Raw genomic sequence first — 19,384 nt, forward strand, 5'->3', positions numbered from 1 at the left:
TTCGCCTGTGTGCAGAGAGAGGGAGGGGGGAAAGGGAGGGAGAGAGGGGGAGGGAGCGAGACACCCATGAACAACAATGAGAAATGCTATGGATTTTCTTTGTCTCCTGAATGTGTACTTTTAATTAATATAGATTAAAGCCTCCCTTGATCAATGGGGTTTCAGTTCTGGAGGGTCTTGCAGACATACTAGGGTTGCCAGCCTCCAGGTGGTGGCTGGAGATCTCCCAGAATTACAACTGATCTCCAGGCCACAGGGATCAGTTCACCTGGAGGAAATGGCTGCCTTGGAAAGTGGACTCAGTGGCATGAGTGGCCTTAGATTGAACCAGCCCCTTGGTCCGTCAAGGTCAGTATTGTCTACTCAGACTGGCAGCTGCTCTCCATGGCCTTGGGCAGAGGTCTTTTGCATCACCTATTGCCTGGTCCTTTCAACTGGAGATTCTGGGGATTGAACCTTCTGCACACCAAGAAGAGGCTCTACCACCTCACCTACATAAACCCCACGCTCCACCCCCCAAATCTCCAGGAATTTCCCAGCCTGGAGTTGGCAGCCCTTACACACACACAGCCATTGACCCCCCTGCAGCTGCCTCAGTCCCGCAACTGCACAGAGACGCTGCTGTCTGTTGCTCTAGTCCGGTGGTAGCCGGACGGACTCTCTGCATCCTTGGTCTTGTGTAGGAAGTGGACAAAGCGCACTCCGGGGCTGTAGCGCTCGAAAACATGGGAAACCTTGAAAGAAATAAGAAACAGAAAGGCAAAGATGGCACAGGGTACGCCAGAGGGTATCCCTGCACATTAACCCACCCCCTTTCAAGAAATGGCAAAAGCTGGTTTTTGACCAGCAGCTGGTGTGAATGGCTGGATGTTAAGACTGAATTAAGAAGATCAGAGTTTAACCTGTCACCACACCCCACACCAAGGACTAGCAGTTAGGACTAGCAGTTGGAGTTATGATTTATTACTGGAACTGAAGTGAAGGCATTTAATGTCCAACCCAGACTCCCCGGCCCAAACCCAGACTCTCCCGACAACTCAAGCCTCAGCTATCTAACATGCACAGTAGTAATAATTTTGCAAAATTCCTCTGAGCATGCACAGAGCACCTGCCCTCCACCACAGAGTACCCCCAGCCAGGCACAGCCAATGGGCTGTGGTGTGTTTTTTTATTTTTTAATATAAATCACCCCCTGTTCACGGATCTCTGCTGCCAGTTCTTACGTGATGCCAGTTCTTGTTCGCTCCTCCTTGATCGCCTTCCTGTGCCACATGGTGAAATTCACCAATCACTGTCACCTGGTCCGTTCCCAGGAGCTGGACATGAAGCTGATAAACACAGCTAGCTAGTTTGCTGTTCTCGTACCTGTAGGTGGAAAGGAACCCCAAACTGCCCGTCAACTCTGAATGGGAACCCCGAGAAACAGGCTGCTTGGGGCGCATGCACGCGCCTTCCCTTTCTGAACAGAAGATCAATGGTCTTCATTGGACAGATAAGGAACTGCACATGGCTAACATCTAGGGTTGCCAGCCTCCAGGTAGTAGCTGGAGATCTCCTGCAATTACAACTGATCTCCAGCTGATAGAGATCAGTTCACATGGAGAAAATGGCAGCTTTGGCAATTGGACTCTATGGCATTGAAGTCCTTCCCCTCCCCAAGCCCCACCCTCCTCAGGCTCCGCCCCCAAAACCTCCCACCGGTGACAAAGAAGGACCTAGCAACCCTACTAACATCGCATCAGGGGCATTGCCACTATTTCAAGGTTGTTGTTTTTAAAATTAACACAAGGGAGAAAACAAAGAGGGAGAGAGAAATGCAAGGTGCAAAGGAGAACAAAATCCCTTTATCTGAGCCGTGGATCAGCAGCAGAGTCCATCCAATGCATGCACCCCATCTCCAGATCCCCCAATTAAAAGGACTTTGGGCAGAGAGGGGCTTCCCAGCCCAGCAACCAGAGACCTCAGAGAACCACTGCCTCTCAGATGCATTTGCATTTATTCATTTATATCCCACTTTCCTCCCCCCACCACTGGGATTCAAAGCAGCTTAGAACATCATACTCCCCTTCCTCACAACAACCACCCTGGGAGGTAGGCCAGGCTGAGAGTTTGTGACAGGCCCAAAGTCACCCAGCGACCTTCCATGGCAGAAGCGGGGATTCAAACCCTGGTCACCCGGGGTCCTAGTCGGCCGCTCTATCCACTAGGCCGCACTGGCTCTTGGAGCAGACGATCCCCCAGAAGGCAGCTCTGCTTAGAACCCACAGCTTACAGCTCAGGGGCAGGGCAGGCGGAAGTCACCAGGTTCAGCCCCTGGCCTCTCCCGTGAAAGCCCCCTCCCCCTTGCTGGGGAAGACCTTCATGTGCTTGGAGATCCTCTGCCTGCCAGAGGAGACAACATCAAGGCGAAAAGAGAGCAGTGCTCCAACTCAGGAGGAAGATGTGTTTTCCATGGGTCTCAAGTCCAGTCCTCGGCAGCTACAGTCAAAGGATCTCAGGGGAAACGGTCCCTCCCAGGGACCCTGCAGAGCTGCTACTGGTTGGAACTGACCCCACTGAACTAGGCAGACCAAGGGGACTGTGTACATTCATGTACGCAGAAGAAGATATTTTGGGAGGGTCCTGCCGTTTCATCCCAGTGACAAGCAATACGCTTCTTTTTTCTATCCAGCTATTAAAGACAGAAGTGCCGGTCCCACTTGGGCACCAGGCCGCCCTAAAGAGAGCAGGAGCAAAACCAGCACACGATGCGGTGGAAGGGGACCCAGCCCCAGCGTGGAGAGCCCTGCAGGGACAACCAGGCCAGGTTTTCTCCTTGGAGGGCTGCTGCCCTCCAGTGGCGCACAGAAGCAGTTCGCCCTCAGACACACCTTGGTACCTGAATATTTAGGGGCCGATTTACCAGTCCATGATGGTGATGTTGGGCTGGTACAAATCCAGCAGCTCCTCCCAGAGTCCCTCGGCCAGCAGGTCGATGCGCTGCTGCTTAACGCTCCAGCTAGGACAGGAGAAGATGGGTCAGCCAGGCCAAGGAAGAGGCCGCCGAGGGCGGAGGGTGGGAAGGAGGCCCCCCACCGGGAATCCTCTCACCTGTAGTGTGGCAAGGTGGCCTCCTTTCCCACAGGCAGGGGCTCGGTGCTGATCTGCCAACCTTTGAAAGTGCCTGTCAGGAGATTGAAACACACACATACGCAGAAAGGAAAAGACTGGCTAGTAGACAAAGTAGCCAATATTGTCGAAGGCTTTCACGGTCAGAGTTCATTGGTTCTTCTAGGTCAGTGGTTCTCAACCTTTTTCGAGTTGCGACCCCCTTTTACAATTGCCAAGTAACCTATGACCCTCGTCACATTTGCATAAATTTGCATTAATGACATTTTCAATAGGATAAAGAAAACACGTTTGTTTTTTGGCAGTCCAGGGTATCCATATATATAATTACTTTAAATTTTAAAGTTTAAAACAAACAAGCAAACAGTACTACCACCTGTTGCGCAGCGGCTGTGACTGTGTGGCGCGGCAACCTTTCCTGGCATGGAGGAAAGAGTGCCTCTGAGCATGCACTGCGTTCCTTGTCCTCCCCTCTCTCCCCAAAAACTCTTCCAAGCAGGCCGGGGCTCTCGCGAGGAAACTCCCTCTCTTGTGACTGGGACACTGCTTGTGCACAGAACTGCAGTTATCCCTCAAAGCAAAGCTCCATTTAATCAACTCACGAGAGCGAAGGGACAGGAAAGAGCCGAGGGCCGCTTATCCCGCTCGGACTTTTCATGCCTTTTTCTCCCCTCTGCCAGTCACCGCTCCTTCTGCGCCTCCCCGAACCTGCCCGCTCAAGGGGGAAATCCCAAACTGCGCATGCACCTCGACTCTCTCCGCCTTGGCCTTGCCAGAGTGGAACTGATGACTCAGGGCAGAGCGGAACTGATGACTCAGGGCAGAAAAGCGAAGCCACACTACAGACATGCGCACTTGGATTCCAGGCTGAAGCTCCCGCCCCACCTGAGCGCGGCTAAAAGTAAAAACAACGTGGCTGTAGCGGCCTCAAGGGGGACCGCCCTCTTCTCCTCCGAGACCTGAACTGGCCGAGGCAGGGGAGCTTCCTCGGCCTCCCACACATCCTGCCGCATCATCCGCCCGGCGCAGGTGCGACCGTGCCCAGGGCTGGCCCACCCGCCTCTCAGCTGGGCAGCAGGGCTACAGCTGGTGTGCGGCGGCATGCCGCCGCGTCTCTGCAGCCTTGCTCCTTCTGGCTGTTGGTCGGCCAGTTCCTCACCTCTCTGCTTGGGGTCTTCCCTGCCCTCGCGGACGGATCAGGGTTACAGGGCTTCTGGGTTAGTCCTGGACAGCCTGGGATGGGGGCTGTCCCAGAACAGTGGCGGCGACCCCCCAGAAAACACTTCGCGACCCCCTTGGGGGTCCCGACCCCCAGGTTGAGAACCACTGTTCTAGGTTATCCGGGCTGTGTGACCGTGGTCTTGGTATTTTCTTTCCTGACGTTTCGCCAGCAGCTGTGGCAGGCATCTTCAGAGGAGTAACACTGAAGGACAGTCCTTCAGTGTTACTCCTCTGAAGATGCCTGCCACAGCTGCTGGAGAAACGTCAGGAAAGAAAATACCAAGACCACGGTCACACAGCCTGGATAACCTACAAGAACCAAAGTAGCCAATGTTTGGATTATAAAAATGTGGCACTTGCGAGAGGGAGGCTGAGCATGTGCTCCCCCCCACCCCACCCCGGAGAACATTTTTACCAGAAAGAGAGAGATGCAGGCAGACAGGTATGAGGTCAAAGTGAGCATGTGCAGAATGACTTTTCTCTGAATTTTTCTTTAGAATGGTACCTTTGAGCATGTGCAGAGTGCTTTCCACCACCACCACCCAGTGACAAACAGCTTTAGTAAGAAATCAGTGCGAGAAAAGAGGGATTTTTTGAAATTAAAAACTAGTTTGTTCAGAGGAAAAAGCACTTCTGCACATGTTCAGTGGCATTCTCCCAGGTTTCTGAAATGTGAAACCCTCCAGCAAATTTGGCACTCAGACTTCCAAGGATAATTCCCCATCCTGCTGCATCGCACCCAATCCCCAAAGGCACCCCTTACCTTGGGGGTTGAGAAGCATCCATGGTGCTTTGGGGGGACACGGCGGAGCTGGCTCAGAGGTACTCAGCCCTATATAAAGAGAAAGTGGGTGGAGGGGGGCAGACCAATTAATTGCAGCCTTCCCAGATTCCCACCCAGTCCTTCCGTTATGCCTCGCGTACATCCTCCTCTCTCCTAGGAAGGATGCCGCGATCCCAGACAGAGACGAGGGGGCAGAGAGAAAGCCGAGCCATTTTAATGAGCGAGCATGGTCCAGGACCTATCCGTTTGGACTCCCCAGACTTATTTCCAACAGCAGGGGTGAGTCTTACCTCATATGAGGCCAGACCAAAGGAGAGAACAGCCTCTGGGCATGTACCGAATGCCTTTCCCTCATCACTGCCCTGGAAATTCCATTAGACAGAAATCGCCTCCAGGCCAGGCTTGAGGCCAGAGCAGAGCAGCCGGGAAGTCCTGGACTGTGTTTTGGAGCCTGGGATTTCATTTCTTGCAAGGGTTCGCAGAAACCGAACCAACTCTATGGGTAGGGTTGCTAAGGTTCCTCTTCGCCACCAGCAGAAGGTTTTTGGGGTGGAGCCTGAGGAAGGCAGGGTTTAGGGAGGGGAGGGACTTCAATTCCATAGAGTCCAATTGCCCAAACAGCCATTTTCTCCAGGCGAACTGATCTCTATCGGCTGGAGATCAGTTGTAATAGCAGGAGACCTCCAGCTAGTACCTGGAGGTTGGCAACCCTATCCTTGGGTGGGGGCTTGTGTTCTTCCCCATCCAGCATTCCCTCTTCCCTGCAAAGGAGCCTAAGGAGTGAGTGGCCATCCCAAGAGAGCACTGTGTGAATGAGAAGCCACAGGCAGGCGCCAGAGGTGCCACAAATCGTTCTGCAAACCTGCAGGGATGAGGATTGCCAATTCATGATGGCAATGAAGACTCTCCCCAGCCTACAACACCAGCAGCAGGCAGGGCAAGTCCAGGCAGCTCCTAAGAGGGTCTCGTGCCCATGAGTCAGGGAAGGCCCCCTTATCTCTGCCCCGGAGCTTCCCTGACCCATGACTAGACAGGGTCCCTGTGGCTCAGCACACACAGAGAGCACCTAGTTCTGAAATGGGACGGCTTCCAGAGCGAGCGCATTCGTCTGTTTATAAAGGAAGCTTCTTTCTCCTGATGCAGCACAAGGAAGAGAGAGGCCTTTGAAAACCCTCCTCGGGTTACTCTAAGTTGGGCCAACAGCCAGAACTACAAAACATCCTCCTTCCCTTCTTGTACGGTTGCCAACAGCGTTGGGAAATACCTGTAAATTTGAGGGTGGAGCCTGAGGAAGTCCAGGTTTGGAGAGGGGATGGACCTTGGTGGGGTACAATGCCATACAGCCCAACCTCCAAAGCCACCGTTTGCTCCAGGCGAACTGATCAGGGAGATACCCAGGCCCCACCTGGAGGTTGGCAACCCTGCCTTCCCAGAACACCCTCATGCCTCCCGTTCATTGGCTGGAAGGAACCAGGAAGGAGCAGTCAATGAAACTCCAGCCTGCTCCACATCTCTGCAGAACTCTTCCACTATCTTGTCACAGACTGTCCACACTCTAATTGCTGCAGGTCAGCCAGCCGCCCAGAGGCATTGGTGCTTGGACATTATGTGATGCCACAGCAGAGCAGCCAACGGCTTGCCGACACCTACAAAAGTAGATGCCCACTATTTATTGGCTATTATGTGGTCTTTCAGTAAACTGAAGCTCCAGCAGGAGGGGCCTGGAGATCTCCTGGAATTACAAGTAATCTCCAGACTAGAGAGGTCAGTTCCCCCTGGAGAAAACAATTGCTTAGGAGTATGGACTCTGCGATGTTATGAGGTCCCTCCCCTCCCACCCCATTCTCCACCCCCAAATCTCCAGGAGTTCCCCAGCCCAGGGTTGGCAACCCTCAACTACAAATCAGATTACCCTAAACTACAAGCCCCTTCCCTTTCCCTCCCCACAACAGACACCCTGTGAGGTAGGTGGAGCTGAGAGAGCTCTGGGAGAGCTGTGACTAGCCCAAGGTCACCCAGCTGGCTTCACGTGGAGGAGTGGGGAATCAAACCCGCTTCTCCAGATCAGAGTCCACTGCTCCAAACCACCACTTTAGAAGGTAGAGAGTAGCTTGAAAAGATTCTCACTACAGCTAACCTACACAGATGCATGCAAACAAGCTTTCCAATTTCACAGAAATCTTCAGCAGGGAGAATGGAAAGACTGTTGGTAGACAAGAAGCTACAAGACAAACGTGTCTGAAGACATTTCCACAATGGGACAGATGGCTATGTAAAACGCCGAGAACGCTAGAGAGCTGCGTAACTTGGAAGAGTGAACTGCAAAAGCTTCCAGCTGATGCAGCTCTTCAATGGCTGTTTGTTGAAAGGTTTCCGGGTTGCTTTTTTCCCTCCACAAAAAAACATTTTGTGAAGCGAGGCTCTATTTTACGAAGTCACTCTACGCACTCCATGAAGGAAGATGAAAAAATGAACACCCCAGTAATTTTTTTCCATTGTAAATCAAGCAACCCTACATTTAAGATCTAGACCTGTATTCTGTTTGCAGATTCTCCAAGTGTTCATCTTGGTTTTCCGGCAAAGGCTCCAGTTGGGAGTTAAGCAGCTGTGCAGAGCCTGAGCTGCCGGACTTTCTAAGGTATTGGATTGCAGCTGACGCTTGCCACCGTTTTCTTGGGCAGTCTGAAAGTAGCTGGGATCTTAGAAAGGTGCAGAAGAGCCTTTGAGCGAGGGATCTCGACGCCCTCAACGCTTATGTGAAAGGCCAGGAATGGAGGAAATGGAGCAGATCAGCCCTTAAACAGGGGCTGCAGTTTTGAGGAAGTTTTGCCCTCCAGTGCCCCTTCCTGGCATGCCACCTCCTCTCTTGCATGCCTGTGAGTGGCAGGGTTGCCAGCCTCCAGGGAGGGCCTGGAGATCCCCTGGAATTACAACAGATCTCCAGACGACAGGGATCCATTTCCCTAGAGCAAATAGCTGTTAAGGAGGGTGGGCTGTGTGGCATTATACCCCACTGAGGTGGCCCCTTCCCCACACCCTGCCCTCCTCAGGCTCCACCACCACCCAAATCTCCAGGAATTTCCCAACCCAGCGTTAGCAACCCTAGTTGTGTGCAGTCTGCTCTTATTCTCCTTAAAGCAGAGCTAAAAGGAAGGATAGTCAGCAGAAGATGAGAGATTTCCACAGAGACAACCCTCCCCAAAAGAAATCACCTGGCAGGAGGGGGGAGAGCAAGAGCTGATGGTGGAACCTCTGTTGGGTTATGGCCCCCAGCCCACCTTCAAAGCAGCCAGGATACCCCACCCCCTTACTGCAAGCCAGACCCCCACACACACTGCGATTTGGCAGTGGGCTCATGAGTGGGGGTGGTAGGAGACTGGGGGGGGGCACAGTACCTTCTGGGTTTGGATTCTGCAGCAGGTTCCTCTGGAAGGGCTTCAGGGCATAGAGCGCCCTCCAGTTGGGGTCCTTGGGGGGCGGGACGCCCCTCCGGCGCAGCTCCCAATGGTCCTCAAAGCGCACCTGCCAGCTGGGCCGTGGCTGTGCCGGAGAGAGCGCCCGGTGTTGCCACAGGGCTGCCATCCTGGAGGGAGTTGCCAGGCAGACCCCCCCACGCCACCAAGAGAAACTCTTTTTTCACTTCCTTGAGCTTTCTGGCAGAGGCAGCCTTACATTCTCGCCCAGGGAGGGGCAGCCCGGTTACCACACAGAAGGGAAAGGGGAGGGCTTGAAGGTGCTGCTGAGCTGGGGAGGGACGTGGGGTCAGCCGCTGCACAAGCCTGTCCCAGAAGCAACTGCTGGGGGCCCTGGCAGCCCGCCTGCCCTCAACTCACCCTGCACACACACACACACCCCACTCTGGTGCTTTTTGGAGAACCTGGAATGGGAGATTCTGGGACTCAAGCTGAGCTGGACGGCCAACTTCAGTTCCATAGAAGTAAGCTGCACTCTGCACATGCTCACGAGGCCACGTCGTCCACAGCATCTGATGATAGTGATAGCGGTTTCAGGGACACACAGCGTAGCAGATCTGCATGTTCCAGAATCCCTTGCAAAGAAAGGACTCCGGGTAAAAGCAGTCAGATGCCACGCTGACGTGTGGGGAAAACTTTGCACGCCCCTCTGGCAGAGGAGCTGGGCATCTCTCTAGGGGCCCAAGGCAGCTTCTGAAGAGACCACCAACTCTGAGTTCTTATTTTCAAAGAACTCTTTTACAGTCTTTTGACTTTATCCTACCTGCCCAGAGGATACTCATCCCCATTGCTACAGATGGGAAAACTGAGGGTCAGGAAGAAAGAGCAGTTGGCTACAGCAGCTGCAAGAGCTGAGAGATGCTTCGAGGCCAGCCCACCCACATTCTGGCATCCTGGACCCCCCCCCCCCCATCCGAGCTTTGGGATTTCTGAAGCAAGCAAACCAGCCCTCTTCGGACCAACACAACCCACAATCTGGTCTAGTATTGTTTGCATCTTGATTCTGGCTTCATGCCTCCTTCCTGGTGCTTCCTCTCTCTTGCTGGACCCCGCTCGGCTAGTTTATTCTGTCTGTGCATTGTTAAATCAAGCCAAATTGCCAAACATTTCAGAGAAATCAATATTCCAATAATTGCAGAGAGACCGTTCTCCCCTAGACAATGACAAGAAATTTCAGCAGGGACTTTGGTGTCTGTTGGGTGATAAAGGCCAGGCATCTCACACCTTTGGCAGACAGACAGCAAAATGGGATAGATTCGCCAACCATTCCCCTCCTCGGTGGGGGCTGCAGGTATCCGTTCATTGCCCAGTAAGATTTTCCATCCCTTCAGCAAAAAGCAATCAATGCCAATAAAGCACCCTGAAGAAGAGCCCAGCATCTCCCACTTCTCTTGGGCGCTGCCAAAGGTGAGATTTTTCTGTTTCTCCCTCCATCACCTGCATAAGTCAACAGCCAGGAGACAGAAGTACTTGTCATAGAGAATTTGCTGCCACAGGAGGCAGAGACAGAAGGAAGCATTTGGGGGAACATGCCGGAGCATGGGCCTAAACATCTAGTATACAGGTAGCTAAATGGAGCTTCCACATTCACAGGCAGTATACCAGTGTCCTGGGACAACCCTAGGGGGAGGCCTTCTTGGCCTGCTGCTGTGCTTCATAAAACCCTGGCTGGCCCTTGTGGGGAAGAGGTTGCTGGACTAGGAGGACCACCCAGAAGTCCAACCAGGCAGGAGCTTGCAGAGTGGCAGGGGGGCATTCTGCTTTCTGCCTGGGGAGGATCCAGGCCTTCTAGGCTGGGTTTTCTCAGCTGCTCAGCCCCACCCTGGGACAGCCTATAAAAGGAGAGCGCTGCTGCTGCTATCTAGAGGGGCTGCTTTTTGCCTGGGGAGCCCTGCCCTGGCCATATAGGTAGAGGTTTTATCCTATTCCCACTGCACCCCCTTGCTGTCTTGCTTGTAAAAGGAACAAACAAGCTTGAGAGCCAGCATGGTGTAATGAAGAAGAAGAGTTAGTTTTTATATGCCAACTTTCTCTGCCAGTTAAGGGAGAATCAAACCAGCTGACAATCACCTTCCCTTCCCCTCCCCGCAACAGACACCCTGTGAGGTAGGTGAGGCTGAGAGAGCTATGACTAGCCCAAGGTCACCCAGCTGGCTTCGTCATAGGAGTGGGGGAAACAAATCCAGTTCACCAGATTATCCTCCGCTGGAGTGGGGAATCAAACCCGGCTCTCCAGATCAGACTCCACTGCTCCAAACCACTGTCATTAACCACTACACCACGCTGGCTCTCTTAATGGTTAAGAACGGTGGTTTGGAGTAGCAGACTCTGATCTGGAGACCCGGGTTCGATTCCCCACTCCTCTGCATGAAGTCAACTGGGTTGCCAGGTCCCTCTTTGCCACCAGTGGGGGGGAGGTTGGGGGTGGAGCCTGAGAAGGGCAGGGTTTGGGGAGGGACTTCAATGCCATGGAGTCCAATTGCCAAAGTGGCCATTTTATCCAGGTGAACTGATCTCTATAGGCCGGAGATCAGGTGTAAGCAGGGGACCTCCAGCTAATACCTGGAGGTTGGCAAGCCTAGTGACCTTGGGCTACTCACAGCTCTCTTAGAGCTCTCTGAGCCCCACCTACCTCACAGGGTGTCTGTTGTGGGGAGGGGAAGGTGATTGTAAGCCAGTCTGATTCTTCCTTAAACGGTAGAGAAAGTCGGCATATAAAAACCAACTCTTCTTCTTAAAAGCTGGCAGTGCTTTGTCAATGAAGAGCATATTCTTTTATGTCTGTATTACACTCAAGTGTTTCATATTTGTTGGCTGCCTTGACTGTTCCTTCGTGCAGAAAGGCGGGATACAAATAAATGAATAAAATAAAATATTCCAAGGGCCAGCTCTCCTGGAGAGTGTGGAGACAGCCCAAAAGCCACCTTGGCTCAGCCCCGCCAACTCCAGAGGAGCCTTCATGTCCGGTGCCTCTGAGCCCTTCCCTCCCTCTCTGTCCCTTCTGTCCTTTCATCACTGGGGGGGGGGGGCTCCTCGCAGCCAGCTCAGCCTGTTTGCAACACCGGCCCCACCCACATTGGAATGAGACAGCCACAGCCAGAAGAAAGGAAAGCTGGATCTGGACCGGCAGGGAGCGCTTGGGTGTGTCTCCCTTGCTGCCCCACCTTAGGCAAACCTTGCTCATCTCCCCTCCCCTCCCCTCCCCCCCCCCCCCCGCATTGACAAGCTGCTCCCAGGATGGGAGGTTCGGGCATTTCCTCATTGCAAAAGGCAGAGCAGAAAAGAATGACAGTCAGAAGAACCAACCATTTGGAAACATTTTTTTAATAAGGTTCTTTTAAATAAGGACAATTACCACCAGACTATTAAAACCCATTCAGCCCCCAATTCTAATTTAGGAGCACCTTAAGGTTTGAAAGTTAAAAGGGGGAAAAATAATCCACAGAATAAAGGTAATGTTTTAAAACACCATACCACCTTTGAGAATATTCACATGATCAGGGTCAATACCTATTGGGTAGTTATTCTGGAGTTAGCATCAATGTAAACGTCACATCAGAGGCAAGCCCAGGGCCTCCTCTGATCCATTTGTAATCCGCTCTGCTTCAACTCCCCTTCCCCGATCTGGCACTCCTTGTGTGCATTGAAAAAAACCCATAGCAGCTTCAATAAGGCAATAAAATAAAATAATAAAAACTTTATTAAAAAAATAATAAAAACTGCTAACTGTAAAAAAAAAAAAAAATCCTGAAGAGAATCTCTCTCCAGAGCAGACAGATGCTGGGGAGAGTCTGTATCCATCCTTTTGTAGAGCAAGAGAGGTCAACCATGGCATGGGAGAAGGGGGTGGGCCCTCCTGGGCTGGGCAAGCGGCACATTGGTCCTGGGGCACAGATGGGTAACTCCACCCCTTCCCCTCCAACTGACAGAAAGGGATGGAGCTTTATTTGGACGCTGCAACTGGCACTGGGGTGTTTCCCAGTGGAAGCCCCCAATGGTCAGGGGAAAGTCCTTCGGAGCAGAGAAACTACTCCCAAGGCACAGGGGCTCCGGGACCCTCCCCGCTGAGCTCAGTTCACCTCTCAAGGGGGAAGGAGGGGGATGTCGGCCAACTGGCAGCCGGCTCTCTTTCTGGAGCATCCTTTGCTGTGGTGGCGGCTGCCGCCATGGCTTCTTGGTAGGAGGGGGGTGGGTCATCCTCATCCAGGGACCCTCCTGGCACACGGCTGCCGTCAGACAGTTCAGTCTGGGCCGAGAGGATGAGGGGCATCAGGCCGAGGTGGGGAGATGCCACAGGGGCCCCGTTGTGACCGTAGACCGCCTCTTCATAGGAGGGGAGGGGTAATGGGACCTCCGTGCGATTCGTGCCTGGCTCATCCATGTCCACCATCACAAACATGTCCGGCTCTTCCAAGGTTTCATATGGCTGGCTGTCAGAGAGAAAACACAACCTCCTGAAAGCATGCCAAACCCTTGACGGTGTTTACTGTCCTGCTTCTGGGGGGTGGGGGGCCGTCAGTGTGGGAAAGAGCTTGCCAAAACAGGGTTCGAGGAGGCAAGCAGAGTTGCCAGCCCACCGCAAAAACAGCCAAGAACACAGGACCCTGCAGTGAAACCGTGCCACAAGAACATAAGAAAAGTCCTGCTGGATCAGACCCAGGCCCATCAAATCCAGCAGTCTGTTCACACAGTGGCCAACCAGGTACCTCTAAGAAGCCCACAAGCAAGATGACTGCAGCAGCATTTATCCTGCCTGTGCTCCACAGCACCTAAGATAACAGGCATGCTCCTCTGGTACTGGAAAGAATAGGTATGAACATAAGAAAAGCCCTGCTGGATCAGACCAAGGCCCATGAAGTCCAGCAACCTGATCACACAGTGGCCAACCAGGTGCCTCCTAGCTGACCCCAAACCAAGCAGCTACCTGCCCCACATCTGCAACACAGGGATAACCCCAGCCAAGCCTGCAAAGCTCTTCCCTGGCACAGCAGAGCAGAGGGCCCAAAGCTTGCTTCCATGAAACTCCGCCGGAGCCCCAGCAATCAGGATGCAGGAAAGAGATGGTTGTTGGGCCCTGTGGACACTCTGGCAAGTGCAGCAGCAGCCCCAACAGACTGTGCAATGTCTGCCATCCCCCCCTTGCCTCCCTCAGACACTGCATCCCAGGACAGAGCGGGGTCCTCCCAGGACCCAGAAGCCGAGGGCAGCCTTTCCCTGGGGACAGGAGAGAGCGCCACGAAAGAGGATGCTCCGAACTCACCTGGCACAGCGGCAAGGGGAAGATAAGGCCCTCAGCACTAGAGAACACAACGCCAGCCATAAGATCAAGGCCTTCAGCAGGACCAGGACCCCTGCCGCCAGAGAGAGGGCGATGAAGAGAGAGAAATCACTGTCCTGCGGAGCCAGGGAGGCTGGGATGGAGAAAAGGGGGAACGTTTGAGGAAATAAATTAGTCTTATTCATTTGTAGCCTGCCTTTTTCATTGAGACTCAAGGCGGATGACAAAGCAACATAAAAAAAAAAATTCAATCAAACATTTTCTGATGAACCAACCAATGCAGGTGGGCTAGGAAGATTGGGGGAGAATGCAGGCAAACCCCTCCCCCAAACCTGCCTACGATGGCTGTGGCTGTGTCCAGGCAGCCTGTGATCTCCGAATTGATGCCCCAGGCCACAACCCATCAGAGATGGAGGAACAGAGGAGAGCGCTCTTTCACTGGAGCCCCTCCTGCCGACTCGGACTGGCACAGAACTCTCCGCTGGGCAGCTCAGAAAGAGTTCTGTGGGATTCCAAAACTTGCTTGCTCAGACACCAACTTCAGCTGACCCCACCAAGCTACAATCCTGGGTCTGATCCCAAGATGGTTTACAAAGGGATTTGCATCTCCTGGTCTTCCAAAATCTAGTGCTTAACCAGTGGCTCATGGTAACAGGTGCCCAAGAGTGTAAAGGAGTGCCTCAGCTCTTCCCCCTTCTCTCTTCCTTTGGGACTCCAACCCAGGGAGGATCGACCCTTCTGTTTACTGGAAGAGTCCCTGTCTCATGTCCAGGAACAAGCAGGGCCTGGTGGTATCACCAGCCCCCACAGGAGCCACTGAGGGGCACTATGGCACTGCCAGCCCCACTAGAGCTTTGCTTACCCAAAAACCACTTGAAAGTCTCAATCCGCCCCTTGCCCAAAGCTTAGCGGAGCAGAGAGAAAAGACACCAGCAGCACGGCGGAGGAAGAATAGAGACCGCGGCACAATGCCAGAAAACATCAGTACCAAGAAATTGGGGGGGGGGAGACACACATCAGTGTGAGGGGTCCATCCTCCCAGCCATGGAGATGGGGCCAAACTCCCACAGAAGGTGGTGAGCAGCTATTCCAGTCTGAACCACAAGGTGGCAGGGAAGCACCACACGCTGCCCAGGTCCTGGTCTTACTGGCCATCTGCCTAAATTGCTCTCAGGGCTGCCCCAAGAGATTTTGCCCTCCCCAACACATGCAAGCAAGACCTCAAACATCCCTCTTGGGTCATGCAGCACATGGTGCATCCTCATCCAACAGAGCTGCTTAGGCAGTCAAACGAGCTCCAGTCATGCAAAAGCTGACTTATTTTGCCCAATTTATTCTGCTTCAGGTAGCACGAAGAGGAAGAAGGTGTGATGGGCAGAGAGAATTCTTACTTCCTTGGGGTGCGCAAAGGACCTCTTGCACCAGGTGCCACTCTCCTCTGCGGCAGATGGCAATGCCAGGCAGACTGGATAGGGCGTAACCAGGTTGGCAGTAGTACTCCAGCCTGGTGCCAACTGCAAACACGCCAGAGTCCAGGACCCCTTGGCACACGGTGGGCTCACATCGGTAGGTGCTGTGGAGTGGCAGGTCCGGCTCCCCACAGCCTGTAGGCAAAAAGGCACATAGACAGGACAATCATCAATAAAGCCTCCACCCTGCTTTTCTCCCCAATGGCAACCCACAATACCGTATCTCATCGTTCTCCCCTCTCCCATTTTACCCTAACAAGCCTCCCCCTGCCTGGCAATGGTGTGGAAACAAAAAGAAATTCTAGATCGTGAAAGATGGCGGGAAAAAATGTCTGAAAACTTGTGGAATGGAAGATTGATGGATGAATTTCAAAAGAAATAAAAGCCTTATTATGACTATGTATATTTGAATGTGTAATGTAACACAGATTTAGAGGATAGAAGATGCTAGAAGTACACGAAACAAAAGGGGATAGCAGATAATAAAAAGTGCAGGAATTAATTATAGTTAAGCTAAAGTAGGGTTGATAAGCATAATGAAGCATAGCGTTATTATTGTTTATAACTTTGTAACATAAAGACTTGGTTAATCAGAAGATTGATATAGTTAAAAAGCAGGATGTTTAAATAACACATGCAATTTAGAGCAGTCCAACCATTTGGTTAGATTTAATGTAAGGCTTATATGAATATGTTAGTAAAGGAAATTAATTACTGACTTCCCTGATAGAATGCAAAGACTGTATGCATGTGTATGTGAATGTAATTGGGAAGTTTTGTAATGAAAAATATATTTTTTAAAACACCCTCCCCTGCAAGGTAGGTAAAGCCAAGAGAGTGGCTGAGGATGCAGGAAGAGCTGCCAGGATCACAGTCGGCACCCCTCTCACCCTTTGCCACTGCCACGCAAGCCAGGAGGGGGCAGAGAGCACAGCTCTGGAAACTATTCTGCCGGTTCTGGTCCTGAGAGCCCACCTTGACGGGCCCAGGTGACTTTGCCACCCGATGGCCCTATGGTAGAGGGGGGGTTTCTCTGGTGCCCCTGTGAATACCGCTGACCCACAGGGGCTTCCCCGGGGCCGACTGTGCCACCAGACTGGCAGGAAAGGAGAGTGATGACCCAAGGACCTAAGGTACATCGATTTCGAACACTTATTAGCCGCCTTTCTTCCTCAGGGAGTTCAGGGCTGCTTATAATGTAAACACAACACAGAAAATAGTATATATAAAGATACATAAAACTAAAATTTAAAATCACAGTTTAGGACTGCTGGTAAGTCAATCAAATGTGCTCCTAAGTAAAACCACCATCAGCTGCTTCCTGAAGATCGAAAGTGAAGGAACCAGACACACCTCCCTGGAGAGGCTGTTCCACAGTTCTGGGGCTGCCACCGAAAAGGCCCTCACTCGTGTGCCCACTAAGAGAGTGTTTTTCATTGGTGGGACAGTCAGGAGGGCGTCTCCCTGTGATCTCAAATCACCAGGCAGGAATGTATGGAGGAAGATGGTCCTGCAGATACCCTGGTCCCAAGCCATGTAGAGCTTTAAAGGTCAAAACTAGCACTTTAAATTTGGTTCAGGAGCAGATCCATAACCAGTGTGTGTGTGTGTTAAGTGCCGTCAAGTCGCTTCCGACTAATGGCGACCCTATGAATGAAAGTCCTCCAAAATGTCCTATCTTTGACAGCCTTGCTCAGAGATCTTGCAAACTGAAGGCTGTGGCTTCCTTTACTGAGTCAATCCATCTCTTGTTGGGTCTTCCTCTTTTCCTGCTGCCCTCAATTTTTCCTATCATGACGGTCTTTTCCAGTGACTCTTGTCGTCTCATGACGTGACCAAAATATGATAGCCTCAGTTTAGTCATTTTAGCTTCTAGGGTCAGTTCAGGCTTGATTTGATCTATAACCCACAGATTTGTTTTTTTGGCAGTCCACGGTATCCGTAACCCTCTCCTCCAACACCACATTTCAAAGGAATCTCTTTTCTTCCTATCAGCTTTCTTCACTGTCCAGCTTTCACACCCATACATAGTAATAGGGAATATGATGGCATGAATTAATCTAGTCTTGGTGGCCAGAGTCACATCCTTACACTTCAAAATCTTTTCTAGCTCCTTCATGGCTGCCCTTCCTAGTCTCAATCTCCTTCTAATTTCTTGGCTGCAGTCTCCCTTTTGGTTGATGGTGGAGCCAAGGAATAGAAAGTCTTGAACAATTTCAATTTCCTCATTGTCAACCTATATCGGGGTCACATGACCCCAATCGCTGCCTCCCACCAGCTGTCTAGCCACAGCATTCTGCCCTAGTTGTAGCTTCCGAACGCTCTTCAAGGGTAGCCCCAAGTTCCCACTGCAGCTGTTCTGAGCCATTCTACAAAAACCCTCTGCCATGGCTAGCCACAGTGTGCCATGTCGCCCCTCCCCTCAGACACTACTGCAGAACTGAGATCTCTACCCCACCCCAGCTGGTCCCCCAACCTCCCCTCTGGTTTCAGGACATGGATTCTCCTTCGACTGTGACATCCACCCTCTTTGTCACTTGCAACGAGCCAATTCTTTAGAAGCAAGTCTCAACAGTTTTGAGAAGTCGGGTGGGGGGGAGGGACGATGCAGTTACCCACTGCCATGAAAAAAATGTCCATCTGACAACTGATTTTAGGCAGATTGCGAGAGGGAGGGCAGGAAGGGATGAGTCAGTGCTTGGCTCTCGTGGCCCTTTCTTACATGCCCAGGGTAATGCCAATCTTGCCGTCAGGAAGGAACTTTCTTACTGGCCAGATTGGCCCAGGGATCCTGGAGGTTTTTGCCTTCCTCTGGGCATAGAACAGGGGTCACTGAAGAAGTGAGGGGGAAGTAGTTGTGAATTGCCTACATTGTGCAGGGGGTTGGACTAGATGACCCTTGGGGTCTCCTCCCGCTCTATGTTTCTATGTCTCTTTTTGCCCCAAGGAACACCGGCCACTGCAAAGGGAAAATCCCCCAAGCCCCATGAGCAGCTTTCTGCAGGAGTCGGCAAGCCTAAGAGTAGAGTGCAAAGGCAAGAATCCCCCCACCTTGGCTTCCAGGTACTTGGGGGAGGGGACAGAGACCAGTTTTAAATCCACACATTGATTTCAGCACTGCCACGGAAGCACTCGCGCACGCTGAGCAGAAAGCACCAAACAGCTCTCCCCTCCAAAGAGGCCCGTCCTGAACATTCACGGACGTGTATTTTACTCTCTGGAACCGCAACAGCAGCCGCTGGGTCACTGGACCAGACCCACCTTTTTCCTTGGGGAGAAGGTTGGCCACACCCAGGCTCACAAGAACCAGAGACACCACCAGACAGCGCATCCTGGCGACGGGATCTGTTGAGGAAAAGAGGGGAAAGGTCGTACTGGGTGCCTGTGGCAGAGGATGGCTGCGATTGGTTGGGTTTTACAACCCCCAACACCACCAGCCCTGACCTGGATGGCCCAGGCTGGCCTGATCGCATCAGATCTCCAACGCTAAGCAGGGTCAGCCCTGGTTAGTACTTGGGAGACCACCACAGAAGCCCAGGGTTGCTACGCAGAGGCAGGCCATGGCAAACCACCTCTGAACTTCTCTTGCCTTGAAAACCCTACAGGGAGGTCATAAGTTGGCTGTGGCTTGAAGGCATTTTACAAACACGTAACGCCTCCACTCACTGATCTTTGGGGTTAGTCCTCCCTTCATATGTTCCAAGGAACCCAGGCATCCAGGACGGATTGCTGCTAGGGAAATGAGCTTCTAGCAGCAATAATGATCCCTCCCAAAAGAGTTAAACACCAAGAGAAGATTCTTACTAGACATAACTGTAACTTGTATGTGTATGCAAGACAACTCCCTCCTTTGTTAATGGCAGACCTGGGGGGGCGGGAAGGAACCTAGGCCATTTATGCAGGGGCTTCCTTTGCATTACTCGTAATTTTGCCAACCTTTAGAAGTCCCGCCTCGTTCTTTCTCCGCCTCCTTGTTCTGCAGTTCTAGGAGGCTGTTCTATAACGAATTTAAATTCTGCTTCTTCGAGGCAAGAGCGAGGCAAATCCCTGC

The 19,384-nt window shown here is 52.2% G+C and overlaps 1 protein-coding gene across 1 annotated transcript; it reads right to left on the minus strand.

Moving 5' to 3' along the window:
* Nucleotides 1-593: 593 nt before the first annotated feature.
* Nucleotides 594-8,695, minus strand: NCCRP1 (NCCRP1, F-box associated domain containing). The gene is made up of 6 exons (XM_056846306.1): nucleotides 8,509-8,695; nucleotides 5,093-5,161; nucleotides 3,091-3,163; nucleotides 2,903-2,998; nucleotides 1,224-1,365; nucleotides 594-734 (listed from the first exon to the last, which is right to left on the minus strand). Exons 1-6 carry the CDS (start codon nucleotides 8,693-8,695, stop codon nucleotides 594-596), a joined length of 708 nt encoding a protein of 235 aa, XP_056702284.1.
* Between the last annotated feature and the right edge of the window lie 10,689 nt (nucleotides 8,696-19,384).

The sequence above is a fragment of the Euleptes europaea genome, chromosome 3 (genome assembly GCF_029931775.1).
Source record: "Euleptes europaea isolate rEulEur1 chromosome 3, rEulEur1.hap1, whole genome shotgun sequence".
NCBI lineage: Eukaryota > Metazoa > Chordata > Lepidosauria > Squamata > Sphaerodactylidae > Euleptes > Euleptes europaea.

Coding starts and splice junctions, on each gene's coding strand:
- NCCRP1 (XM_056846306.1), bottom strand. CDS start 8,695: ATGGCAGCCCTGTGGCAACACCGGGCGCTCTCTCCGGCACAGCCACGG. Junction 3,164..5,092: donor GATGCTTCTCAACCCCCAAG/GTAAGGGGTGCC, acceptor ATCTCCTGACAG/GCACTTTCAAAGGTTGGCAG. Junction 735..1,223: donor CGAACAAGAACTGGCATCAC/GTAAGAACTGGC, acceptor ATTTCTTTCAAG/GTTTCCCATGTTTTCGAGCG.